This window comes from Myotis yumanensis, unplaced genomic scaffold (genome assembly GCF_028538775.1).
Source record: "Myotis yumanensis isolate MYYU_CA2020_CCGP unplaced genomic scaffold, mMyoYum1.0.hap1 SCAF_12, whole genome shotgun sequence".
NCBI classification, from domain to species: domain Eukaryota; kingdom Metazoa; phylum Chordata; class Mammalia; order Chiroptera; family Vespertilionidae; genus Myotis; species Myotis yumanensis.
In genome coordinates this window covers 11,292,962-11,320,894 of record NW_027223763.1, presented here as the reverse complement: position 1 = coordinate 11,320,894, position 27,933 = coordinate 11,292,962, and the positions used below count along the sequence as shown (strand labels likewise).

Sequence of the window (27,933 nt, the reverse complement as noted above, 5' to 3'; positions counted from 1 at the left end):
CCTCGCAGGCAGGTGCCCTGTTTCTACAGCTAACAGAACGAGTGTTGTGAACATCGCCTATTTCCAAATCCTGATGCAGCCTGTCATTTCCAGGGAGGATCTCAAGTCCGTGACCCATTCCTCCACTTTCAGAACACACTAGGCCATTTGAAAGTGATTATCAAACGTAAAGATCAAAGCCACTCGAGACAAGTCATTAAAGCAAGATAAACCTCAGAATGTTTATTGCGTCCATATCCCTCATTCCAAATTATAAGCTTTCTCCAAGCGGTGACCAGTTCTAAAACCTGGATTTTGTACTTTTATCCCAAGGGCCCTAATGATCTGGACTTTATTCTCCTGCTTATTTTCATTGTCAGAAATGCTTAAATATGCCTCTCTTGTCTGTAAGGAGAGGCAAAAGGGGGGGGGGGGGTGCGTGGAGAGTTTATTAAATTCTAGGAATTCTGAATGATTGGTTTCCAAAATAATAGCTTTTTTGTAGAAGCTTGACACATAGTCTAAAAAAAATGTAACAGCACCAATCCAAGATCAATTGAAAGCACAGCCAGTGTTACTCAGTGGTTCAGTGTCGACCTATGAACCAGGAGGTCATGGTTCGATTCCTGGTCAAGGCACATGCCCGGGTTGTGGGCTCAATCCCTAGTAGGGGGTGTACAGGAGGAAGCCAATCAATAATTCTCTCTCATCATTGATGTTTCTATCTCTCTCTTCCTCTCCCTTCCTCTCTGAAATCAATAAAAATATATTAAATTTAAAAAACACACAAAAAAGAGCAATTGAAAAAATGATTATTCTTTTATTAATTTATTGAATTACTCATGGTTTCATTACTCTCCTCTTCCCTCCTGCCCTCCCTCCTTTCCTGTGAGCCTTCCTTTCCTCCTTCCTACCAGCTCCCTTCATCCCTGCATATCATTCATTTAGTCTTTTCCTCTTTCCTTCACCAGAATTTACCGAGATGCTACCAAATACCATGCTTTAAGGTAGAAGCTGGGCATACAAACAAATTCCACATTGTAGAGTTAGCAGTTTTATGAACGAAGTGGGACAAATCAGATGATCACAACATAATGTGATAATACTAATAAAAACTACCATTTGGGGAGTCGACTAGACCCTGGAACTGCTAAAGTACTTTTTTACATTATTTATTTGAAGCATTATAAGAGCTCTATGTTTTAGGTGTGGATATTCCCAGTTTATAAAGGAAGAACCAGGGCTCAGTGAGGTGACACCATTTTTCCAAAGTCCCTGCTCCCACTCACAGATGTCAGAGGTGGGATGTGACCCCTGTTTGTTGGCTATGACGGGCCACATCCTTCACTGTGAGTCTCTTATCTTCTGTGTGCTACAGTAGAAGGGGTGCTGAACGTGATGGAAGCACCGAGCAATGACTCCTCTCTGAAGGTGGGTAAGATTCCAGTGAGGTTTTTACATGGAAAATAAACACTGATTGGAGGTCCGACCGAGTGTGGGGGACCAGGAAAAGGGCTGAAGCTCCAGAAGCCAAGTGGCATGCAAGAGTGTGAGGAGAGTGAGGTTCTGCAAGTCCTCTGTGGTGGCTGCAAAGTTGGGGACAGGGGAGCAACTCCCTAAGATGAGGCTGTAGGCGCCAGCAAGGGCCACACTGGGAAGGTTCTTGTACAGCAGGTCATGGAGGATGGAGTGTCCAGAAAGCTCTAAGCAGACCCTGGCAGATGTTATAAAGATAAAAACGACCTGGTTCATGTTTCCCAAACAGCTTTCTTTCCTTTCTGGGGGAACATGGAAGGTAGACTGGAGGAGAGAAGAAATGGAGAAGTAGGAATTGGCAGTGGCTTGTGGAGATACCCTGGGAACATCGAAGTAGGAGTAGGAGAGTATTTACACATGGGGGACAATTCAATGCTGAGTGGGGGTGGGAGGGAGGTGAATGAGGGTCTGGGTTCTGACTCGGTCCACTGGACACTTCGCCTTACCGGTCTCAGATTCTATACATCAATGCTCTCCTGCCCCACTGCTGGCCTTTTAGGAGTGTTGTCTCTCGGGGATGTGCCCTCTGCTGAGTCAAATGGAAGGTCAACTCTTGGGAACATCACTGTCTGTGGCTCACTGCGGGGCATGATCATGCCAAGCCCAGGACTTGGGTGGGATCAGAATCTTGAGGATTCGGTTGGGAGGAGAGGAAGGTGCCGACTCTTAGACCTCTAGATCATTTTTAGAAATTGAGGTGGAAATAGTGATTTTTAACTTTGACAAATAAATAAAGCATTTGAAGATGATCCCCCCCCCCCCCCCCCGCCCCACACACACACCAGCATGTATGATGTCTCTTGTAGAATAAAATAAAGGATACTGGAGTGGCCCTCCAAAGAAAAGAATAAAATTATCTTGGAATAAAGGACACTCATTTAAAATTAATACCTTTCACTAGGAACTATTCAGCTCCTATTTTTCTCATTTGCCTTTTTGGAAGTGGCTTCTGGAGAGGCTGGAGCAGAAGGTCGAGTGTCAGAACACCTGGTTCCTGGCAAGCTTGGTGACACCCCTTGGTGAACATGACTCAGACTGGAAGTGACTTTGACCCCTAACAAGTCAAGTACCCATTTGCTGTGTTTCCTCAGCACCTTGAACCTCTCCATAAAGCATGGATCCAATGAGCTACTGACCTACCTACAGGGAATTCCATGAGGGTAGAATCACAACTATCTTGTGAAATGTTCATTGTTGTATTCCAGCTCCTAGCACTGTACCTGCACATAGTAGGTGCACATACACGCAGAGTGAAGTGATCCGCCACTTCCTAAGATCTCTGCATGGGATACCATAATCTTTGTTTTATAGCCTCAGGTTCTCAGAATTTACTTATTTTCAAGGAAACCATTAAGCAATAAGAATACCCTGATAAGTACGAAGAAGCAACAACTGAAGTGGGGTGGTGTGTTGAAAGTACCAGAACAGCCATGTGATGATCTCACGTCAAATTATTGCTTGCACAACAGTTCCAGGGCCCCCAACTGCCTCTTCTCACCACCTCACTTGCCTCTTGGAGGATCAAAACCACAGTTGATAAACCATACACTGACCACAGTGAGCAGAATACACACACAGCTCACCGACAGCCCTGCGGTTTGTCTTGCACTTGGAGCACAATTAAATTAAGACAAATCACCTCTATTTCATAAGCAGTGGCAGCCGCAATGTTCTAGGTAGACTGTGTAGTTTGGCTCTACTTGTTAGCCATGAAAACCATGGAACAGATGTGAAGAGTGACTGAACAATATTATGTTTGGGAAGAATAGAGCAAGAATTACAACATCATCATCAATATGGCAACCTCTAGATTTTCAGTCTGCACCGTGGCCCCATACCAATCATCTAACCTTAGGCAAATCACAGAATGATCTAAAGTTAGAACTACATAGTCCTTACAGTAAATGTAGACCTCTCTGGATGACCTCGAACAAGTCTAGGAACTTCCCTAAATTTGGGTTTCTCCCGGGGTTAGAAAAGAGATAGGTCTCATGGGGTCTTGTGACAGTCAGAGCTCGAGTATGGGGAAACGATGCTGGGAAAAGCATGACACTATAGGTCAGGCTGTCTAAAGGAGAATTAAATTCAAACTGATTTTTGGAACAAGGATGCCACATTCAGGGCCTGGGGGCCTCGAGTAAGTAAAGGAGCGGGTACACAGACTGCCTGAGGTGGGGTACCATCATTAGGCCACCGCTGGCACTTGAGTCAAAGGAGTAGGATTTTTTTTAACTTGTCACAGAGCATATTTGTTCCTTCATTGCTATTCTGAACACATTACACTCCATTAAGATATAGGGGCTGGCAAATCCCTGGGAGACAAGCCCGTCTCTTACCTCCCTGGATGGTATCTTTTCAATATTAAGCTCCCCCACAAGCCTGGAACCAGGATGACAGTGTCTGATTTGAAAATGTCTGTACAGGAAGAGATCTGGGAAATATTCTACCCAAATCTACCCACTTTACAGATGAAGAATTGGGAGTAAAAGAAGTAAGCTACTCCCTGATGGCTAGGAAGTTACTGGCAATATCTAGTCACTTCCTTCCTAAGGTATTGCCAAGCCACAGGCAGACTGGGTTTTTTGTTGATAGCACGAATTCTCAGGAAAAGAGCTCTCTCTTGTGTCTCTCTTCCAACCTCTGTATGATTCTGAGATGCTTCATGCTTTTTGGAGTTATAGTCACCCTTGTCCTCTGTGGCCATAAAAATAGGTCAGTAATCAGAAGTCAAGCTCAAGGCTAAGAGCTGCGGCTGGCTGACTGAACCCAGGAAAGGCTGCGATCACAAACATCAGAAGCTTGAAATGGAGGCAATAGTGCCCTCACCTCCACCCTTCACCACCAGACCACCCAAACAACCTCTAGAACAGGGCAAAACCTAAGAGAAGCAGAGAGGGAAGGAGAAAGACAGAAAAGGCCCCGCCAAACAATGGGGAAATAGAAGCTATTTGACTTGCGCCAACAAACCTGTAAGCAACACCCCCTGCTGTGCAAACACTAGTTTTATGTTTTCAGAAAGTGAGTGTGGGGGTGTGGGGATTCTCTCAGGAGGTGGACAATAAGCCAATGATGAGTTTTGAAGATAAGCTGAGCTGTGATCCATGTAGGGACATGTGGTTCATGCACATAAAAGGTCCTGCTGTCTGTCCTCTCAATCCTCCCTCACACCCCCTCTGCTTTGTTCCCAACCTGGGAGGGCATGTGACCGAGCGCCGAGGCTGTCATGAGTGGTCAGTGTCACCAGTGGATGTAGAGAGGAAAATGAGAGTGCTGACTATGCCCGACCCAGATGGAAAAACCCCACCGCTTCCCGCCGAGGCCCTCAAAGGGGCACCCAGTGCTCCCATCCATCCGGGAGCCAGACGTGGACACACACATAGAGGAAAGGGGTGAAAGGGGAGATACCTCAGATCCCCGCAAGTTGGGGGGCCTCCCTGGCGAGTTCCCAAAAAAGGATTCCAACTTGCATCAGTAACTGAAAGACAGAGTGTGCAGCAGCAAGAGCCTCGGCCAGGATATGGCTCACTCCATCCCTTCCCTGCTCAGTGTGGGCCTGAGGGGGTTAGGGCATCTCCCCACCCTTAGGCCCCCTCCCCCCTTCCCTAGGACAAGCGTGAATTACTCAGCCAGCCCCTTCCTCAGATCCCAGCCATGCGTTTGCCTTTTGTTGGAAAGGCATTAACTTGTGTGGTGTGCTGCTTATCTCTTGAGAAAATAGATACATTAGCCTTTAATATGTGCAGAGCTTTGGGGGTAAAGAAACGCTTTCAAAAAATGGAATTTGCAAGGACTGAGAATAAAAGGGGCCCATGGTGGTAAAGAGTGACCCGGTCTTCTCCAAGTTCCTTGCCAGTCCTGAGGCTCTGGTGAGGGGCTCAGGATCAAGGGGGGCTGGAGATGAAGAGACATGTATGTAAGAGGTCAGAAGATTTCCTGGAGATGGAAAATCCCCAAACTAACCAGCACTGCTATTTTGAGAGTTTGCTAAGGACTGTATATTATTTCACTGAATTCTCTAAACCAGTGGTTCTCGACCTTCCTAATGCCACGACCCTTTAATACAGTTCCTCATGTTGTGGTGACCCCCAATTTCATTGTTACCAATTGAACATAATTAAAGCATGGTGATTAATCACAAAAACAATGTGTAATTATATATGTGTTTTCCGATGGTCTTAGGCGACCCCTGTGAAAGGGTCGTTCGACCCCCAAAGGGGTCTCAACCCACAGGTTGAGAACCGCTGCTCTAAACCTTCACATGTGTTACTATCATCCCAATTTTTACAGGAGGCTACTGAGTCTTCGATAAAGGAAGATACTTGTTCAATGTCATAGGAATGTTAAGGGAGCTAGTTCAAATATGCTCTGTCTCTGAAACCAGTAGTCTTATGGATTTGCTAGATGACTGGTCCTCCGAAGCTTCTCACTGGTCACTATGCTGAGCTCCTTATTAACCTCAATTTAGGGGCCACGTGCAGTTCTTCTGTTACTTTCCATTCACCCCTCTATTCTACTCTCAAAGACCAAGGTCACAGGCACACCAGGGTCACAGATAGGACCTGTGAGCAAAGGTGCACTTTGTTCAGAAGACAAGCTCAAGGGGAGCCCAGACGGAACCAGAGAAAACAAGACCATGTGCATCAGTGGCCTGGGCCTGTGTGTTTGGACCAGGCAGGTATGGGGGCTGGAGATGGCTGGAAAATCTAGGAACTTCAACCAAATTGGAATGTCAACCCATTCTAACCAATCCCCTAATAGTGCCTGGGATTAGTCCATGCAGAAATACATCCCCTAACATAGTTAGACATTTGGGTCAGTTTCAAGATAAACTAGTGTGCAAGCCCAATGAGATCGATATAACTTTTGTGGTTTTTATTTAAAAACGTCAGTTCTGTGGACAGTCCTAAAAACAAAAAACAAATAGTATTTTAAGAATGAAAGTAATCTGGGCACATGCCCTCAGTGTGTGTAGTGGTTCCATTTAGGCGTGTTTTATGAAGCTGCTGGACGGCATCTCCAAAAAAACAATGCTGACGAGAGATCCATGTGTGCAATCCAGAAGGGAGGAAGCTTGCGCCAGCACCTACTATGCGCCAGATGCTGTGCCAGGCGCTTCACACAAAGGACTGCATTTAAGTTTCCTGACATGTCCCAGGAGAGCCACTCTCACCCACTTCTTGAGATGACAAGCCAGCGACTCTCCCTGAGAAATGGGCCGAGGTCAGGCCATGGATCAAGAATGGGAGCAAGATTCAAACCCTGATCAGTCTCCAGCATGCAGCCTTTTTCCCCTCCACTAAGCCTGACTCCTGTTATTGCTTTAATGAATATTAGTCATGTTAAATAAACTCTGATATTCTGATTATAAAATTCCAAGCCATTTCTCTTACATGATTTCTGGAAAAGAATGAAAAAAAGTTGCTGAAAAAATAACCAGGGCCTCTTTCATCTGTACACTGGTTAACTTCCCAGAACTCTTTGTGGGATATTATTTTATGTGACCCTCAAGGCAATCATGCCATCCAGGCGGTCAGATATTGCTATTATTCCCTTTTGACAGAGGTGAAAACGGAGGCACGAGGAGATTAAGAGACCTGCCCAAAATTGCATAGCTAAGGAGCTGCCGAGCCAGGCCTAGAATCTATCTCCCCTCAATTCTTCCTGCATCCTGTAAGTCAGGTTCTCCGGGCTCTACGACCTGAAGAACAAATCATGGTATCTACCTATCTGCAGTCCCTCCCCACACCTTCCTGCCTCGATCTCTTTGCTCTTCCCCACCTCTTTTTATTTATTTATTTATTTATTTATTTAATCCTCACAGAGGATATTTTTCCACTGATTTTTAGAGAGAGTGGAAGGAGGGGGAGAGACAGAAAGAGAAAAATATCAATGTGAGAGAGACACACTGATCAGCACACCCGGGATAGAGCCTGCAACTGAGGTATGTGATCTTGATTGGAATCGAACCCGGGCCCTTCAGTCTGTGGACCAGCGGTCTATCCACTGAGCAAAACTGGCCAGGACTCACCCACCTCTTCTATAGCACTACAAAGCCAACTAGATGCTTCTCCACCAGAAAACTTTCCAAAGTTCTCCAAACCACAGTGAGCCTGTCTTTTCTCAGGGCGCACGTAAGCCTTATCGTCTGTGTGGTTCATCTGGAAATTAATCATCTGCCGCCTGGCCGTGTCTGGAGTGACAGTAACAAAGGTCATTAAACCACAGCTTACAAGCGCCTTCAGGACAGAGATTACATCGTGGCTCCCCGGGGCATTTATCACAGCGCCCTGTTTACTCAAGTGTCTTAACAAAATACGGATGATGGGTAAGAACATGACCATTCCAAATAGAATTTTTCCTAGTTTCAGATTGCCAGCTTCTAAGACACCAGGACAATGCAGGGGGGTGAAGTGCCTGGGGACCTGGAGACGGGACTCGGGGTCTTGCTCTCAACTCAGCTGCACTCTCGCCGTGAGGCTGGGTCAGTGCCGCACCTCTGCCTGCTCAGTCTCCTCGTCTATAGCAAGAGGGGACTGGATCTTCAGCTTGAGAGCTCCTGGTCCCATGCAACTTTTCCAGATTTTGAAAGAACTTGGAGGAAGGAAGTATATGTCCCATGCAGTCATCCCAGCAAAGAAGTGAGACCCAGTGAGTGAAGACGAAACATTGAATGGCAGGGGGAGAGGCTGAGGGGTCTACAGATACCAGCAGAGGAGTCAAGGAAGCTGCCTCACCCAGCCAGCGTGGCTCAATGGTTGAGAATCAACCTATGAACCAGGAGGTTATGGTTCGATTCCTGGTCAGGGCACATGTCCGGGCTGCAGGTTCAATCCCTAGGGTAGGGTGTGCAGGAGGCAGTTGATCAATGAGTCTCTCTTATCACTGATGTTTCTATCTCTTTCTCTCCCCCTTCCTCTCTGAAATCAATATATATATTAAAAAGGAGACTGTCTTAAGGCTTATTGTACCCTTTTCCAAGATTTCCAGCAATGTACAGCAGGAATCTGGGTCCAAAAATAATAACAACATGGATACAGGGAATACCCTCATTACATGAAAAAAAATAATAAACAAAAAGAGAAAACATAATGGTTCCCTACAAGCCACCAGTATATAAGGGAAACCCCCTTTTTTCCTCTGTGTCCAATTCCACATGAAAACATACTCATGGACAAAGGTAAAGTTCACCTGATGGAGTCATAGCCTGCAGACTGGAGGGGTCCCACCAGGAATGTGATGGATTTGTTGCAATATCCTCTGGCACTGGGATGCCTACAGCCCAAAGTGTCACCTGACCCATGATTTCCTGCTACTGGGGATTTCTATTAACACCCAGGTTTTCCATTTTATTTGTTAAAAGGCATGTGAAGTGCATTCTAACTTGTTTGTGGACATTTCTAGTGGCTACAGATGAAGCTCTACCCTCCTGGCTCATGTCCACCACAGCAGAGAATGCCAAGGTTCACCGGAATGTCTTTCTCTAACTGCCGAGTCTGAGAGAAAGACTTCTCCTGCTCACACATACTGCTCCTCCTGGCCAACGTGGGATCCTTCTCTCACACCAGTGATTGCAACGGCACCTTTACCTGCCTGTCTCACCCACTAGATCAGCGGTCACCAACTGGCGGTCTGTGAGGTCCGAAAGGTTGGTGACTGCTGCACTAGATGCTGAGCTCCAAAAGGGCAGGGGTGGGACAGGACGGGCACAAAAGGGACGTTCAACACTATCTATTAAGAAAAGAGAAGAAGAGGGGTGGGGGAGGAAGGAAAGAAATAAAAAGAAAATGAAGGAAGAAAGGAAGGAAAGAACATAAAGTAAGGAAATGAGGCAAGGAGGAAGGACTTAGTGTGATAGTAGAGTTTTCCCCGAGAAGAACCCTTCTCTGCTTATGGCCTGGACCTGAGCCACACTGCATGACTTCTTATTCTCCAAGTCCTTCCTCACCAACTTCTCCCCTCCCACTTGCTCACGCTGTACCTTCCGCATGGGCTGGCCTTCCCGGTGTTCTGGATGTGTTCTGTCCACTCATCCACATCCTCTCCCCTACCTCTCCACCCTGCCCTGCGCCCTTGCGAGGCTGGCCTCTCTGAGTTGCATAAACAGATTCCTTTGCCTTGTGATCCCCAGTCTGGCTCCCCAACGGAAAGCACTGGCTGGAGACTGGAAGGCACAGGCAAACAACATGAAGAATCTCCTCTTCTGATGCCCTTCTGGCCAGAGTGCGGCAGGCTGGCACTCCTCTCTACCCAGAGTCACGGCTGCTGCCAGAAAGCCCTCTCCACGCAGCCACTCTCTTTAGGTTCCAGAGCCCACTCCCTCCTCCTGACCCTACAGGCCAAGGATGGAAATAGCTCCCCAATGTGACAGCCCTGGCCTTGCTGGTTGTCCTACACTGTTGTAAATAACCAATACTGTTGTAAATAGCCTCTCCTTCAAAATAGCTCCTCCTTCAACTCTCCTGAATTATTCTGTTTGAAATCTGGTTCCTGCCAGGACCCTCTGACTGATGCAGACTGCATCTCTACCTCTCAGCGTGCTGCCCGATGCCTGTTCAAATCAGGCCTGCTCTACTGACTTGCCTTGTTTTCTCGAGACAGAATCAATCTCTGCTTCCTGGGTCTCCTGCCACTGTCTGTCACTAAAACCATAGCTCAGAATGTCTTAGGTTTGAATATGACTCCCTCAATAAAGTGGAGGCCCTTCAATGGTGAGGAATATGCCTCCATTGCTGCCAACGTCCCTAGTGAATAGCAGAGAGGCTGGCAAAGGGAGATGTGCCCAATAAATGCCTGTTTAGAGGACAGAAACACTCACCATGTGGTTCCCTAAAATGACTTGGAATAAGATATAAGCATAAAGTTGGGCTGTGTAGTACTCAACCCCAAGACCATCGAGGCCACCTTCTCCACCATTTGCCATAACCCTGGCTATAGCCTCCGTGTGCATGCCTCAGGTGATGGGGAGCTCACTCACCTGCAGAGAATTACTCCCCTGGAAGGAACATTCTCATAAGAAAAGGCCTTGCCTGTTACTCAGTTCAACACTGCCTCCTGTGATTGAAACACTCCAGTACCATCCATGGCTTAGAAACCATACGGAATAATTATGCGCCATTTTCCACGGAACATGGCTTCTGATACTTGAAGTGCATGTGTCATAGGCCTGTGGTCCTTGTGAGAATTTTCTTATCCAGGCCAAACATCTTCAAATGGTTACATGACACGGCTCCTGGTCCCCTCACTGTCCCAGTCCCCTTCTTTGTGCTCATCCTCAGGTGGCTGTGCTTATCATGGCCTCTTAATAAGAAAACTCGCTGCTGGTGTGGCTCAAGGAAACCCAAGGCCATTATCCAGTTCTCCTCCAGACCCACTCTCTCAGCACTTCGTAATCCCAAGCTCTCTAGAGCAGTTGGGAAGAAGAGAGTGACAACAGAAGGCAAGGAGCAGTTCTCTGTGGCTGCAAGGATGTCTGGGCAGCGCTGGGGAGCTGTGCACTGCAGATAACCAGGATGCAGGGATCTACAGCCCCCTTAACCCCCACATGACCACTAAGAGGCCATGTGAGCCTTGGCCTTCAGTTCCCTCTATAGAGGATGTTTCTGAGTCTGCAGCCCCAGATCTGCTAGGGCTGGATGCTCTCCTATAACACAGGGACCCAAGGACTATTAGATAACAAGTGTGTTTAAATGTGTTGAAAGACATTGTACTTCTCTGATGGAGTCTGCCAATGTGCCCAGCTGCATTATGGGTGGATCTTATTTTACTCAGGAGAATCGCTACATAAATTGTCACAATGATGAAATTTCATTGGGGCTACTCAGAGTAGGCAATGGACCAACTATTTCTCACCAGTCTATCGCACACTGAGTACAGAAATGGGGAGTGAGCCCTTAGATACATGTACAGAACTCAGACGCTGCTTCACCATGCTTGTGGTATTTCATTTTATATCAATTCACTTTTGCTGTATATTACAAAGGTATGTTTTGTAGCATATAGAAAAAACAAAACCTGGCCCTTCACTATAGATTGAGAAGAAGCAACTGAAATATTTTGTATATATATATGGAAAGAGAGAGAGAGAGAGAAGAGAGAAGAGAGAAGAGAGAAGAAAGAAGAGAGGGAATGAGAATGAATCACTTTGGGCAAGAATTAAGTTGAGCTCTTTATTATAAATTATCTACATAATGTCAATCTAATTTTCACTGTATCACAGGTGCCTGTCTTCCTTCCTTCTTTCCTTCTGTCATTTCTTCTGCCCACCTCTGTTTTGAAAAGTCACAAAGTAAAAATTTCTCTACAAACTTCCACAGGTTTCTCTCTGCACACAGGAGACCTGATTCCGCCAGAATGCTGTCACCCCCAACCTGCCAGGAGATAGCTGTGCCCCGGAGGGGCTCATCGAGGGCACACGACTTTCTGAGCCAGCAAAGAAACAGGCCCTGGTGGGAGTGGTCACAGCACTGGCATAGGACCACTCACAGGCATGCTGGGCATGCAGTCCCATGACTTAGGAAAGAGGAGGCCACTGGAGCCTGCCAATTCTGCCTGCTGATGGTGAGGTATCTGGGACCTGGAGCCCCACGGTCCCTGACACCAGCACAGTGTGCCCTCCACAAAGGCTGGCTGCCCTCAGTCCTGACCCAATCCCACTCAACAGTTTTCTCCCAAGGCTTTAGAGAAGCTGTCCTGCCTGCCAACTCTGTCCTTTAACTCTGTCACTTACTGTTCCTTGGACTTAAAAATACCCTCCTTCAGTGGGAGCTTTGGAGTCCATGGATCTGAGTTCAAATCCAAGCTCTCCATTGAGTAGCTGAGTGAACTTGAGTCAATCCCTTCACCATTCTGAATCCTGAATTTCCTTCAGGAAAAGAGGGTTCAGGCTACCCACCTTCTTGGGACTTGGTAGGTGCTAAATAAACATGTGCTGCATAGATGCAAGAATGGATGCAAGAATGGATGGATGAATGAATGAATGAATGGGTGAATAACTTCTACCTATTTCTGGCCCTTTGCTCTTCCCCATGCCCACTCTGCCTGGGTACACTGGTAACCTCTGGGAGTCTAGCTCAGCAGAGCATACACTGCATTAATCTTGGAAGACTTGCATTTGTGAATTAACCAAATGACTTTCCTGACCCATGACCTTGACCAAGTCATTTCACTCTTGAAATTCCTCTCTTTTCCTGTCCATCAAATGCAAATGCTAACTAACCTCTGTCTTGTCTTCCTTGCCAAATTCTGTCAAAGCCCAAATGAGAGCAGAGATGAAAGGGCATCATGACCTGGAAGGAACTGGCCACACACCACGGCTGCTTCCCACATGGGCTTGCTCATGTGTTGAGCCAAGGTGAGAGTCCAGGGCCCTCCTGGTGCCAGGAGGCTGAGCTGACTTGCTCTCTGGCTTGCTGCCAGTCATCGTCATTCCTTTGCACATAGATATTCTGTCTGTACATGGGCGGCCCTTGCTCTTTGGAGAGAGACATAAAGAGGGGAGTCAGCAGAAAACCTGCCAAGGTCTGCAAATGCACCCAGGCTATCAGCAGGTCCAGGGTCCTGTGTGTGGACAGAATGGAAAAGTTCAGCCCAAATCTGGGACATCGGAGAGTGGATGCTGACTGTTTCTCTGGCTTGAAACTAGTTCTTCCTGGTCTCACGTAGAATATAAATCACCCAGGGGTTCACCTTTGGGTTTCTCCTTTGCGTTCCTGGTGAGAGTTGGTAGCATAAGGTAGAGGCTAAGGGGGCATTAGATAGAAGACGCTTCTTCTACCCTCTTCTCAGCAGGACAGGAAGAAGTGGCTCTCCCCAAGGGCCCTCCTTTCTCCCCCAGCCCAGTCTCTGATGTGCAAGTTGTACCTGCACCTTTCCCAAACACTCATGCTGCAAGTGAGTCTTCTCTGTGATGTCCCATGGCACTCCCGGACCACAGCACCTGCTCCCTTTATCATACAAAGAATGACAGATACACTCAATGAGTGCATATTACCTGCTAGCCACTACAAGAAATGATGCTTTATGCAAGGGTGGGCACAGGAGGTTTACGGTTGTGAGTATGTGAAACACAGCTGATTCTTGTGTTATTATGACCACAGCCTGCATGCTTTTTCCAAACAACTGTGATCCTACTTTTGCCCACCCCTGCATGCCCTCTCTCAGTCCTCAGAGCAGCTCAGCAGAGTGAGCACCATAATTATTCCCATTGCACAGATGAGGAAGTGGCTTCCAAGAGGTCACCAAGTGAGGAAATAGTACCACAGAGATCTGACCCTGGCTTTATTCACACTGCCCAACCGACCACACCGTTCTGTCCAGTACGGGAGCCCCATACAGCTGTGTACTTGAAATGCAGCTAGTGAGGCTTAGGAACTGTATTTTCAGTTTTATTTCATTTTAATTTACATGTGAATAGTCACAGGTGGCTGGACAGACAGCACAACTCTAGCCCACTCTACCACGTACGCTTCAACAGCTGTTTGTACCCAGCTCATGCCACCCAATTTAGACTGTGAGCTCTTTGAGAAGACAGGGTCCTGACCGTTCCTTCTTATCCCAGAGTAGGCAGTCAACACATTTTTGTAATGGATGATGCTCGATGTGGTCCCCAAGATCACATGAGTAACAGCCTGGTCTCAGTCACAAGGCTGCCGTGTGAGCTGGAAAATTCCCAGGACTCCCAGGGGCCTCAGGGCACATGCCTATAAAATGGGGGAAGCTCAGCTCTCAGCTGGGCATCACCACCTGCCCAGCGGGTCTTACCTGTGTGGAGAGTCAGGATCGAAGCATGTCTGGGTGACATCTGTGATGTCGGGGTCACAACACTCCCCGCCGTCGAAGTTGAACCGTTCGTAGTTACAGTCCATGTCACACACCCCATTCTGCTGCTTCTTCATGAAGGCGGGGTGGCGCAGGTGGCGGCAGTCCCCACCGTCATGGCCGGTCAGCGTGTGGTTGCACTCCGGGTCGCAGTTCTCGTCCCCGATCTTGCTGATGTCGCAGTTGGCCAGGATGAGGCGGTGGCGCAGGGAGGAGTTGCTCACCTCTAGCACCTCCAGCTCCCAGGAGATGTTGTAGGGCTGGAAGGCCTCGGCCAGCTGCTGGTGCTGGAGCTCGATTTGCTGGCGGCTCACCGTGGGGTTCTCGTGGCTGTCGTCATGGAGGTTGACCACGCGGTAGCGCACCACCTTGGGCCGGCGGAAGCGCGGCAGCTGGTTATAGCTGGCAATGACTTGCGCGTTGTCGCACAACGTCTGCCCACACAGAGGGGGCTCCAAAGTGGTGTCCAGCAGGAAGCTGTGGGCACCGCTGAACTCCACCTGGGGGCTGTGGCCGTCCTTCATGGGGGACCAGGTGCGCTTCACATTGTCCCAGTTCTCCTGCAGGAGGAGCTGAGGTAGAGGCGTGTGGAGGCCATGGGTTTCCATGTCCAGCAGGACCTCCCGCTGGGTCCTGGCCACCTTCCACAGACTGAAGCGCTCGATGTAGCCCCGGTAGTTGTGATTCAGGGTGCTGCCCCCCAACATGAGCACTTTACACTTCTGAGTCAATGGGCTGAATATGCCACCCACCTGATCCCCAGAGGTCGCCACCTGGGCACCATTCACATAGAGCTTCATCAGCCGCCCATCGTAGGTGGCAGCTAGGAATACCCACTGGCCAGGGAGGTAGCTTTGGTGGGCATTGATGGTGGTCACTTGCCGGGCCCGGTCTGTCTTCAAGGAGAAAAAGTAGCGTGGGTCTCTGTTGCCTTGGTCACTGATGGTGTGAATGCCCACGACCCATCCTCGGTCACGTGAGGTATAAGAACACTTGTCATACAGCCCTATGTGGCCCCAAAAAAGAAAGATGAATAAATAAAAGATGGAAAGAAAGGGGGTTACGTTATTTTGTTGCGATAAAACTTCTATCAGGATGTCCTAGACCAACCGTCTTCAAATTGGCAGTTACTACTGGAGCCTCTGGGATCACCCCCAGGCCAAGGCAAGGGCTAGAGAAAATGAGAGGACAGGGGAGTTGGGTTGGGGGCTTCTCACCATAACTGTAACCCAAGTGGATGCACTTTAATTGGTTTTGCATATGGAACACACAGAGAAACATTTCTGTTTGAAGAATGGGTACCTGAGCTACAGAAAACAATGACAACACCACCAATAATGATCATTCAAATCCAAAAACCTTTGACTCTGCAAAGCTGTTCTATGGGAAAGAGGACTTTCTAATTAACAGGGTATTTTAAGTATGAAATGATATGGGAGGTCAGAGGAGAAACAGAGGGAGATAATAATGAATAGAAGGTGTTCAGTTAGTAGGACAGCTCCTCCTACGGTCGCCGTAACTTTGAGTGCACATCAGACATGAGCAGCCAGCCATCCAGTGCTCGGTGGTAGTGAATTGTTGGGAAAGCCGGCCTGCAGAGGTGGGGACAAGGAACGCCATTGTTTCTATCTCTAACAGGAGTCTGGCCAGACCTGACACTTATGCCAAAGAAAGGCAGCAATGCTGACCGGCTGAACTGGAAAGGTTTTCAGAGATCACCACTTTCAACTCCTTCACTTGACAGCTTAGAGTCTCGAGACCCAGAGAGTGGAAGGCATTTGTCAGGTTACACAGAGTCACGGACCAATTTCCTGAGACTCAATTCAGCTTGTTCTCCTCTAACACGAAAGTTAATATTTTAAAAAATAAAACGAGCAGCCTCTTACATAAGCAGGTGTTGGGGACCACTACATAATAGTTAACAATAATAAGTACAATCTACCAAGCCTCTGTGGCAGGTCAAGCATTATGCTAAGGTCTATGTGTGCATTGATTCCTTTAATCTATGTAATACTCCCGGAGCACATGGAAGTTAACAGAGGAGCACATGGAAGTGAAAGAAGATAAAGAGATAAGTTTAAGGCCAACTGGTTGGTAAGCAGATCTTGGATCCATCAGACCCTGGGACTCACAGTCCTCAGCACCTTCCTCTCCCTCATCAATGCCACTGGGGATCTGAACCACACCATCTGCCTGGGGATGGCACAAGTTTCATCAGGTGTTTGGGAAAGTTTTAAGCCAGGACATCTCTAGACTTACTCTGGGAACCCCAAGAAGTCACTTACCAGATTCTCTCTGGATCTAATCTTTCCACTCATCAACCCCCTCTCCCCAGCCTTTCTGGAATATACCCAGTGTCCATGGCACAGACAGGCTGCTGGGTGGGGAAGAGGGCTTTCTAAGTGAGAGTATATTTTAAATGTTGGCTGACACCTGAGGCCAGGTGGGAGGATAAAGAGAGGGATGCAAGAATTAATAGAAGATGCTCATTTAGGACAGGGCCTACTTTTAGCTGGAAAATTGTTGTGGTCACTTTAACTGAGTGTGCATCTACCATTAGCACTCATCAAATGAGCATGGAGAGCTTCCAGAAAAATCAATAAAGGAGGTCCACACAGTCTTTACTCCTTTGTGGGCACTGGGGCCTTAGAATTTGTGTAAATCTCTCCATTAGTTGCTGACACAGATGGCAGTTTTGGCGCCAGGCAGTTCACCTGTACCTCTCCTCCCACACTTTGCCTGACAGCTCTTCAGGAAATGGCCAGAATGTCCTCCCAAAGTCAACCTTTTCTCACAGGCTGAGCAACCTTGGTGAAGCCTCAACTATCTCTTCTGGGTCTTGGTTCTCTACCTGGTAAAGAAAGGTCTTGAATGAAGATTCCCCTCACACGCTTGGTCTCTGTTTACCTGTGATTCTAAGATTCCCAATGGCTAAAACAGAAACCACCTCTTCCAAGAAGCTCTCTCTGATAGCCCTGTAAGGAATGATCATTCTCTTCTCTGAACTCATTTTACTTTTAGGAATCTGGACACGTGCTTTCTGGTTTTCGAGTCATCCTACCACACCCTGTCCCACCCCAGACTGGATGCTTTTTTTGAGATGGAAGACTCTGTCTGGGTCATCTGTGTTCTGTCAGCAGCTCACTCCATGCTTTGCCTAGAGCAGGCACTTATTGTTTCATGAATGAGCACATGAATGATTAGTGGGATCAAAAGCACTGGTTTATGTCTCCACGGCTAGAGGACAGAAAGGATCAGAAGACAGCGTGTGTTCTCGGTAGGGTAGGCAGAGTAGGGCCTCTGGACTCGGGGTCATTCTGATGATAGCAATTACTAGCTGTACATTTGGGCCCAATCCCTCCACCTCTGTGGATCTTACTTCCCTCATCTGTAACTCTCTTTAAGTATATGGTCATACTGAAAAGCCATAGCAGAAACACCACACATGGCACAAGGTGGCTCTCCAAATGGCAGTTCCTTTTTCAGATGCTGGAGGGTCTAGGAAATGATGTCAAGGGCGAAAAGTAGAAAATGACAAGAAGTAAAACACAGAAAGGTCAGAGAGAGATGGTGCCCTAAGGGCATCTTGACCATGTACCAAGAGCAAGTACGATGAAGGCTCAAAAAAGCACCAGTCCTCCTGCAATCCCCTGGCAAGCCTACTCAGAAAGCATAAATCCCAGTGGGCCTAGCACTGCCCCTACCCCTCAAGCCAAGGCTCTGACCCCAGATTTGGAATAAGTTACCCCACTATGGGAAACAAGGAGAACAATGGTTCCTAGAGCCCCCACTCTTGTGTTCCCCACTCACCTCTAAACTCACCATCTCCTCCTTCCCTGGTTAACACAAAGGCCCTACACTTGAACAGAAAATTCTTCTAATGAGGAAATGAACATCTGAAACGGGATCCTTTCTCCCCCTCACCCCCTTTCTGTCTCTGCAGGTTTTTATTTTGCCAGGGGCTCTCAGTCCCTGGTTTTCCTGTTGCCTTTGGAAGGCGGCTAGCAGGGTTAGCAAGGTAAAATGTTTACACATCTGTAGGGTGCCCTCAGTTCAGAACCTTCCTGGCTTGGGACCATGGCTCAGGGCACCTCTATGTGCAGTTGAGAGATGAAGGAAATAGTAAGCAAAGGCCAGACTGTGACACTGAGCACACGGAGCCAGGACTAAGAGGTGGCTGAGCCCCAGGAGGCAGAGAGAGCGTTTTCAATGGAACCAGGAGGAAACACATTAAGGGAAATGAGAACCTTGAAGCGGTGGCTTCAGAAGTTCAGAGGGAAATATTTACCTGAAGTGTGAGTGGCGAAAGGAAATCACTGACTCCAATAGGGATGGGATGGGGGATATAATGGTGACAGTGACTTATTTCTGTATGAAAATAACTTCATCAACAGTAGTCACATTTCAGTGGCTGGGGGTAGGGGGGCGACACTGTGAATCACCAGCCCAGGACCAGGGCCCTGGAACCAGAGATCTGGGCTCAGCTTGCTAGATGGACTTGCCTGGGAGAAGTCACCATTCCCACCCCATGCTGCTGGGCCTCATTTCCTTTCTCTGAAAAAGGAGGGGATTCATATGAGATGACACCCCCACCACGATTTAAGAGCTCTTTTGTTCTGTTAGAATGGTTCCTTGTAAGCAGAGGTCCTCAAAACTGTATTGCTTTGAACCGGATGCCTCGTCACTCCCGATTGATTCCAATGTGCCTAGGTCCCCTCGCCTCTGTGTATCTCCACACAGGGCATGGAACAGTGCTCTCTGGAGGACACAGGTGTACCCGACACTTTCTCCCGTGGGTTCTCCCCATGGTTCTCCAGGAAGATAGAGATGGTGAAAGATGGTGAGAATTGGTCTGAGGCTGACACCATCTGTGTAGTACTGGAGGTTGATCCCAGGGGATGCATGCCCACCTGGCAAGATGGAAGCCTCGGGCGATTGTGCGCACATCCACATCTAATTAGCACACGCTGCTCAAGGCTGTTATCACGTACAAGCAGACAGTGAAGGTGGGAGAGAGCCCATTCCCCAGCCCAGGAGGTATGTGGGGCCCACTGCCCAGCCCAGGAAGGGGGCTTGCCCTCAGCTCCCACAGTAATCACTGGTCCCTGGACCCCTGGTCAGCTGGCCTCTCTAATGTGTCCCTTGCTTCCTGCAGGTAGGCTTACTGTGCAAAGGGCTTCTAATCCCCACCTAGAAGTCTGATGGTCACTGCCTCACTTTCTTCTCATCCACCCCCTAAGCCTCACCCCAGAGGTGAAGACCTGAGTGAAGGGGCAAGTCCAATGGCAGCAGGCTTGGAGATGTCTCCCCAAAACTCGGCCTGGGCGGGACTGGGAGACTCCTCTGGGCTTCGGGGTCACCCTCTAAGGTCACATTTTAAAGACATTACCCCAGGGCAGCTCTGTCTGACCACTGTGTTCCACCCCAGGGACAGAAGAATCTTTCATACTTCTCAATCACTCACCCAATGTCTCTGTTTCATCCATGTGTGTCTACTTGGTTCATTGTGAAATGCCCAGCACCTAGCACAGAGCCTGGTGCCTTGTGGATGCACCACATAGTTTGTTATTAGAAGTAAAAAATAAAGGGAGGGAGGGACACCTCTCTATTGCTGGCTTCTTTAAAGAGCAGCGAACCCTTTATTTAGACCTTTCTAAGTACCATGTGCACTACATTAATTCTCTCACTTAATCTTCACAACAAAACTATCAGCATTGCTCCTTTTGTCAGAGAAAACCGAAGCTCAGGGAGGGGAAGAGGCTGGTCCAGGGCAACGCGGTTTGGAATAGAGGCCCACAGGATTCCTAGGCTCAGGTTCTTAATCGCGTCATTGCTTGAAGCGCCAAGTGTGGGCTGTCTGAAGGCACGGCCCCTCCAAAAATATTTCTATAAGTCCCACAGCGCCAACACAAGCAAGTTGAACTGAACTACAAGCCAGCAGGCTGCTGTCCGTGTCATTCTTCAGCCTGGGCCTCCAAAACTGACTAAGAATCAACGGTCCTTTTTGACTAGTGCTTAAGCTGTCCTTCTTGGCTCACCCCACTTTATGGGGACCCGAGGTTTTCCTGGACCTGTTGTCTCTCTGGAATGAAGAATGCCTCAGCATCTGGATTTCCAGCACTAGCCTCCTTGCCTGATGGTGCCTGACCCAGGTTTCTCCCAACTTACAGGGTCTATACCAGCCCTGGGCAAACTACAGCCCTCGGGCCAGATCCGGCCTGTTTGAAATGAATAAAACTAAAAAAAAAAAAGACCGTACCCTTTTATGTAATGATGTTTACTTTGAATTTATATTAGTTCACACAAACACTCCATCCATGCTTTTGTTCCGGCCCTCCGGTCCAGTTTAAGAACCCATTGTGGCCCTCGAGTCAAAAAGTTTGCCCACCCCTGGTCGATACTGAAATGTTCTTTTTCTCAGTTGTCATACTCTTGGCTGCCTGTCCATTTGCTATGAGCTCAATTGTGTCCTCCCAAAATTTATAGTTGAAGTTCTAACTCATAGTACCTCAAAATGTGCCCTTATTTGGAGAGTCTTTACAGAGGTAATCAAGTTAAAATAGGTGCATAGGGTGGACCCTAACTCAACCTGACTGGTGTCCTTAGAAGAAGAGAACACTAGGACACAAATGCACAAAGAAGGAAAGCCATGTGAAGACACAGGGAAACGACGGCCGTCTATAAGCCAAGGAGAGAGACTTTAGGAGAAACCAACACCTGGACATCTGATCTGGGATGCCTAGCTTCTAGAATAGTGAGAAAATACATTTCCGTAGTTTAAGCCACCCAGTCTGTATCACTGTTATGGTAACCCTACAAAAGGAAAGCACCATCATTTTGTGAGTTTTCTCAGCTCTCCCACAAAAATTTCTCTAAGATCTATGCCATCTTCCAGTGCCTGGTGCCCGGATCAGAATTACTGCCTGGTTAGGATACATTGCCTCAATCTACTCAGTTCCTATTGTGAGCAGAGCAAGATGCATTAGGAAGATGAAAAACTGCCATGTGTGGTCACCATGCACAGGAAGTGGTCCCAGGGGCCAGGTGCTTCTGTTTTTCAGCTCCAGTGTGTATTTCTGAAACACCTGCTGTATGTTGAGCAGGTGGATAGGTGCTCGGTGCCCAGGTGCCTCATATAACCCTCATAGTAACCTTGTATAATGGATGCTATTTACAGGTGAGAAAACTGACAATCAGATAGGTGAGGTCACCTGCCCAAGGTCACACAGCACTAAGCAGTAGGAAAGACTGGAATTCAAGATTCCCCCTTTCAAGTTCAGTTCCACCACAGAGGAGTGGGGCCTCAGCTATGCCTCCATCCTGCATTTTTTGCCCTCAAATATATCCCCAGGATGGGTTAACACAGCACCAAATTAGCTCGGATAACATTTGACTTTCTCCAATCACTGTCTAGGGAAGACAATTAGCAAAAGGATGACAATGTGTATCAAGTTTACATTATTTTATGTTTTCTCTCATTGGGAGAGTGGAGATGGGAGGAAAGAAAACCGGATCACAGAAGCCTCTATGTAGCAGACTCTCTACTAAGCACAGATGTCTTAGTCCTATTTAGTGCTCAGAGTGACCCACTGAAGTGGGCTTTTCTGACATCCCTTTGACAGATAAGGAAATGGAGATGTAGAAAAGCTAAGTGACTCCAGCCCATCCCCAAGCATCCCAGCTAGACAGCGGTGGCATCAAAACCAGACCGACACTAAGCCAGAGCTCCACTCCAGATGCTTTTCTCCAATGGGAACAACTCCTAGCCCAAGGTCAAGGTTCTTTGCTCAGCTCCACCACCACTCAGGTATGAGAGTAGCTCCCTTCTCTGAGCTCCCGCATGTCCCCACCTGTGAGACAGGAGGGGTATACCAGATGGCCACAGGGGTCCTGTTTGTCTCAGACTTCCTGTAACTCTGATATCCCAGGTTCTTCAGACATCCCAACTTTGGTTCTCACTGTGGGTAGATGTAAGGTCATGGAAGAGGGGGAGGGAGGGAAGGAAGGCAGTTTCAGGCCCTCCAATTTAAGGGTGTCCACTCTCTGTGGGACCTCTGGAGGGGAAAGACAAGCAGAGTTGAGAGGATGAGGGGATGAAAGGGGGGAATTTAGGTCAACAGTCTGGTTTCTCTCAGGAGGCTAAAAAATTTAAGAGCTAAAGTTGGAGCTGGCCCCTCTCTTGTTGTGTTTTGTTTTGTTTTCCCTTCTGTGATTTAATGGCTGGTATCAAAGCCACAGAGCAATGCTTGAGAGAGCAATCCCACGGAAAGCTTTTATCTGTCCAGAGGACAGTGATTAAAACAGACAGATTTGGGTTAAGTGTACCCATGGTCCCCACATTTGCTACAGTCGGGGGGAGGACTACCAAGGGGACCCTGGAGGACTTGGCAGCCCCAGAAAGGCTGGGACATCACTGAGACAGGCCTCTCAGTACCTGAGGGACTGCTCCTCAGCATCCTCAGCCCTCCAGGCCCACCCTGGCCCAGAGGATTGATTGTGGGCTCAGTGGAAGGAGGAGGCTTAAAAGAAATTACACCTGGCTGGAGGCTTATCCCAAACTGTTCTGAGCTCCGGACATCCCTGTCTCCTGGTGTAAGAGAGGCTGGAGCATCAAAAGAGACCCTTTGGAGTAATCCGCAAGGTCAAGATTAGCTCAGGTGTCTCCTCTGTGTTGGCCATGCAAGTGAATGTGTGGGGTCCATTCCCCAGTGCAGGACTGTGTGGAGCAGTAGGAAGAGTCTCTGCAGTGGCGTGCGTGTCTGTTCTCTGCTTGTTGAGAACCAGTATCTGAAACTCCCCAACTCCATGAGTCTGCTTACCTTTGTTTACGAGCTGTGTGACCTTGGATGAGTTCATTCAACTCCCTGAGCCTCAGTTTTCCCACAAGTATAGCAGGGATTAAAAAGTCTTATCCTGAAAGCATGATAGATTGCTTTCAGAGATGAGGGAGAGACATGCTGCATATTTCCTGGTAAACTATTTAAGGCTTTCCAGATGTCAGGTGAGATTGACCAGAGGATGCCCAAGGATTCCTAAAACCCATAAGCTTTATTAATACACAGACCCATAGGGTATGCTTGGGATGGCAAAGTGTTCTTGAGGCCTCAAGGGTCACCTGTGGTTCCCTCTGGCTCTTAATGCTCCAACCTGCTTTCTCTGCTTCTACACAAGCAGGGTGTGTGGACACAGGAAGGTCAGGGTCTTATATACCGACAAATGCGCATTCAAATGCTGCCTCTATCATTCACTAGCTATGCGACTTGAAAGTTGGGGCACCTCTCCTCATATTAGTCTTCATCGCTCTCTAAAATGAAGATGATACTATCTACCTCTCATGGTTGTAGAGAGAACTAATGAGATAATGAACACACCAGGACTTGGCACGGGGTCATTGGCAATATAACAAGTGTTAAGCATGTGTACTGCGGAGTCTGATTCCTTGGAATCCCAGGGCTGCCCTTTGTTAGCTATGGAGCCTTGGGCAAAATCCCTCCCCCTCTCCCACAGTCTTCTCATCTGAAAACTGATCACAACAGTACGTAATGCATAGTGCCATTTTCAGGATTTAGTGAGAGATAGCAAACACCCATGCACAGAGCAGGGGACAAATGTCAGCTACACTTTTTATTAATATTCATCATAAATGTCTGTTGCTTTTTCTCGGAATTAGAACCAATTGTTTTGTTCCCTCTTTTGTGTTGTTAAACTTTATCCTTTCTGACGTTGTCCTCTGAAATAGAGACATGTTCCCTGCTCACTTTTTCATGTTGTCAGTGAAATTGGTGCATATTGACTTAAAAAAAGAAAGTGGGAGGAGAGGGAAAAAAAGACAAAGATGAAAGAGGAGGGGCAGGATTCATGCTTTGTTGTTGTTCACTCTCACATGTTGCCATAGCACAAAGCTGACCCCCGCACTGTGTGGGGCTGACGTTGGCGCTGCCCTGGAGAAGACAGCCTATGTTAGTCATTTGGATGATTTCAGGACCTATAAGCTCTCCCTGCTCACTCTTCAAACCTCAGAGAAAAAGATACCACTTCCCAGCAATTTCTGAGGACCAGTGCATCCTACTGTCCACACTCTTCACAGCAGCCTCAGCCCTTCTCCTCATTCATGCAATCAGGCATAGTCAGGGCTGGAGGTTCCCTTTGAGGTCATCTAATCATCTCCTTTACCCCTGACCTCCTGCTGGGACCACCTATGCCACATCTCCACAAGCATCTGTTCATATTTCCAGACCCAGAGAACACCTGCAGTCTGAAGAAGGCCTTTGCACCTTCAGGCATTCCTCACTAGAGTGAACCCAAATCACCCCCCTCTCTTTTCCACTCAGTGGCCCAGGATCTGACCTTCAGGAACCCACAGAGTTATTCTGTGCCCTTGACCTCAGGAAAGCCCTGGAAATGTCTGAGGCTTTTGATGGAGTCACCCCTGCCTCTTCTATTCCCCAAATTAAAAGCCCCAAGTCCTGCCTGATGTATCCATTTCTTTATTCACAGGTTCATTCAACACATGTTCATGGGGCATCTATGTATCAGGTCCTAGCTGGATGTCCGAGGTATAGACTAGACTAGACACAGGCTATGCTCTCTGGCAAGAGACCTGCTATTCCCTAATTCTAGGGCCAGTCCTGTTGATACAATGTACATACAATGGGAGTTGATACTATGCAATTAGGATGGCCTATTATTACCATACCCATCTTCTTACAGCAGTAGTTCTCAACCTTCTGGCCCTTTAAATACAGTTCCTCATGTTGTGACCCAACCATAAAATTATTTTCATTGCCACTTCATAACTGTAATGTTGCTACTGTTATGAATTGTAATGTAAATATCTGATATGCAGGATGGTCTTAGGCGATGCCTGTGAAAGGGTCGTTCGACTGCCAAAGGGTTCGCGGCCCACAGGTTGAGAACTGCTGCCTTACAGTATCCCTAGGATCACTACTCTGATTTGTTCTAATGCCATTCAGAGCTACATGAACCTGCTGAGAAAGAAAACTGTGGTACATCTACACAATGGAATACTATGGTGCTGTAAAAAGGAAGGAACTCCTATCATTTGCAACAGCATGGATGGACCTGGAGAGCATTATGCTAAGCGAAATAAGTCAGTCAGGGAAAGATAAATATCACATGATCTCACTCATTTGTGGAATATAATGAAACAAAATAAACTGATGAACAAAAACCGATCCACAGACAGAGAAGCACAGATCAGACCATCAAACCTCAGAGGGAAGGCAGGGGAGGGTGGGGGGAAGGGGGAGAGATCAACCAAAGGACTTGTATGCAAGCCAGCATAACCAATGGATATAGACACTAGAGGGGTGAGGGCACCAGAGAGGGGGATGGGGGGCAATAGGGCAGTAAGGACACATATGTAATACCTTAATCAATAAAGAAAAAAAGAGAAAGAAACAGAGCCGCCATCTGTGGCATGCCATGTACAAGGCCAAAGAACTTACTACGCTTCATCTCTGAATTATTACAACTACTCTGATATGAGTTCTTTTGGTCCCATTTTATAGATGAGAAAACTGAGAATCAGAGTGTTGCATTGACTTGGCAAAGGCCATTTGATTTGTTATAACATAACTAGTATGAGAACCCAGCTCTCTGACTTCAAAGCCAAGTGCTTAACCAATGCCTTAGGTTTTCTATGGATAAATATAAGCAAAAATTGTTTAATTGGTTGCATACTTACTTCTTCATATGGCCACTTTTTGTGTCAAGTACTAAGTGACAAAGAGTTAGGAAAGCACAACTTGGCTGAGTGCTGGCATGATTGAGCCCTGTGACCTGAGTCAAGTGGCACCTCTCTCTGGTCCCCTTTTCCTTTCTGTGAAAATGAAATGACGTCTAGGGACTTTTTTGAAAAGGTAGGAAAAAGATTTCTGAACTTTTGCCTTGATTCATCACTGTGTACTATTGGTTTGGGGAAAATGCCTCTTCATCCTGACTTTCATGGGCCTTAGCCACTTTTTCATTCCCTCATAAATATAATTGTATTTTATGACTGCCCTGCTATAAAGATTTATATAATCAGGAAGCTAGATTCATTATTACTTATATAGTATTATTAACTTTTTTCTTCTGATTTTAAAAGAGATCAAGCCATTTTTATGGGCCCCTAAAAATACTGTGGATTTCAGGCACTGGGCCAACTTTGCCTAATGGATGTGTCAACTTTGGGTCCATCTTTGGACCTCAGACCCTCATCTACAAAACAGCATCAGGAGGGAGCACTGAGCACCTGTAGTTGACACAAGGCACTCAGAGGGGTGGGGAAGGTTCCCACGTGGGCAAGCCAAATGATGTCAATTTCATAACTGATGCAGGACCATAGCAAGTTATGTAAAAACACATCTTAGACAGTGTGGGCTGAGCTCTGGAAACAAAAGCTCCTCTCTCGGGTGAGCCTGCCATCACCTCATTGTAGCCCACACAGCCAGGGGTGAGCCTTTCAGGGCAAGAGATGAGAAAGGGTGATAAGGAAGGGACACGGCCAGACAGGCAGATTCTGGCCTCGCAGGGCTGGTGCCATGCGGAATGACTCTCCAGTGCAGGGAGGGCAAGGACGGCTGATGGTGCCAAGCGTTCACTGCATACCAGGCACTGTGCTAAGCCCTTTGCATTGGATTAGCTCAGGCAACCTTCACCAATAATCCAAGCAGGAAGTATCGATATTATCTCCATTTTACAGAGGAAACTGAGGCTCAGAGAAGCTCCAGTAATGGGCTCAAGCCTGAGTAACTCCTGGCAAGTGACAGAGGTCGATTCCAAACACGGGCAATCAGACTCAAGACTTAGTGTTAACTTCCACATTATGCTGCCCAGCCAGGGAATCTGACCACGTGAGGCTGAGTGGTAGATTGTAATTATAAATAAATAAAGCATGATAGAGTAAGTTCTAGCACAGGTACAAGCAAACAGAGCTCCTTGATTGGGACAGGGAGGCTCAGGGAAATTTTCCTGAATGAGCAACTCAGTAATCGAGCCTTGCAAGAGGAACAGGAATTTGGTGGGGGACGATGGACAAAGATCTAGCAGAAGGTGAAGCATGTGCCAAGGCCAAGAGCTGCGATCTCTGCTTTCGATGGAACTGAGGGGACACAGAGTAATAGAGGGAAATGAAATAGCAAGGGCTGTCTGAGGCTAAGTATCTGAAGTCTACTCCATAGGCAACAGGGAGTCACTGGTGGTTTTTCAGGAGATCCCATGGCAGTGGAGATCACTGGCAGGGGATTTCATGACCTTCTGATATATAGGGTCACACAGCTTAAAGAACCAGAACTCATGTCTTAAGACTCCCTGTCCAGTGCTCAGTGGCCATCTGCAGTCATTAAGATGTAACAAAAAGTGTGGAATGTAAGCAAAATTTTGAAGAGAGAGGGCTGACAGGCTACTCAGATATTAATTTTCTATTGTTTTGCTATCTGCTAGAAAATTGTGAGTTGCGACTCAATTCAAAGGAGCTCTTTAAAGGCTCCAGATGAAAAATGGTATTTAGGTGCTCACTAGGACTTCAGAATTTTAATATTATTCCACAGATGGAGGATGACCTAGCTCGCCCTAGGTCTCTAGTTGACCTTGATCAAG

General features: G+C 47.4%; 1 protein-coding gene across 1 annotated transcript in view; it reads right to left on the bottom strand.

Moving 5' to 3' along the window:
* PAPPA (pappalysin 1) overlaps nucleotides 1-27,933 on the bottom strand; it is a 222,900-nt gene that overhangs the window by 175,484 nt on the left and 19,483 nt on the right. Inside the window, exon 2 of the mRNA XM_070430787.1 lies at nucleotides 14,275-15,337. Coding sequence (XP_070286888.1) covers nucleotides 14,275-15,337 — 1,063 coding nt within the window. The remainder of the gene's footprint in view (nucleotides 1-14,274; nucleotides 15,338-27,933) is intronic.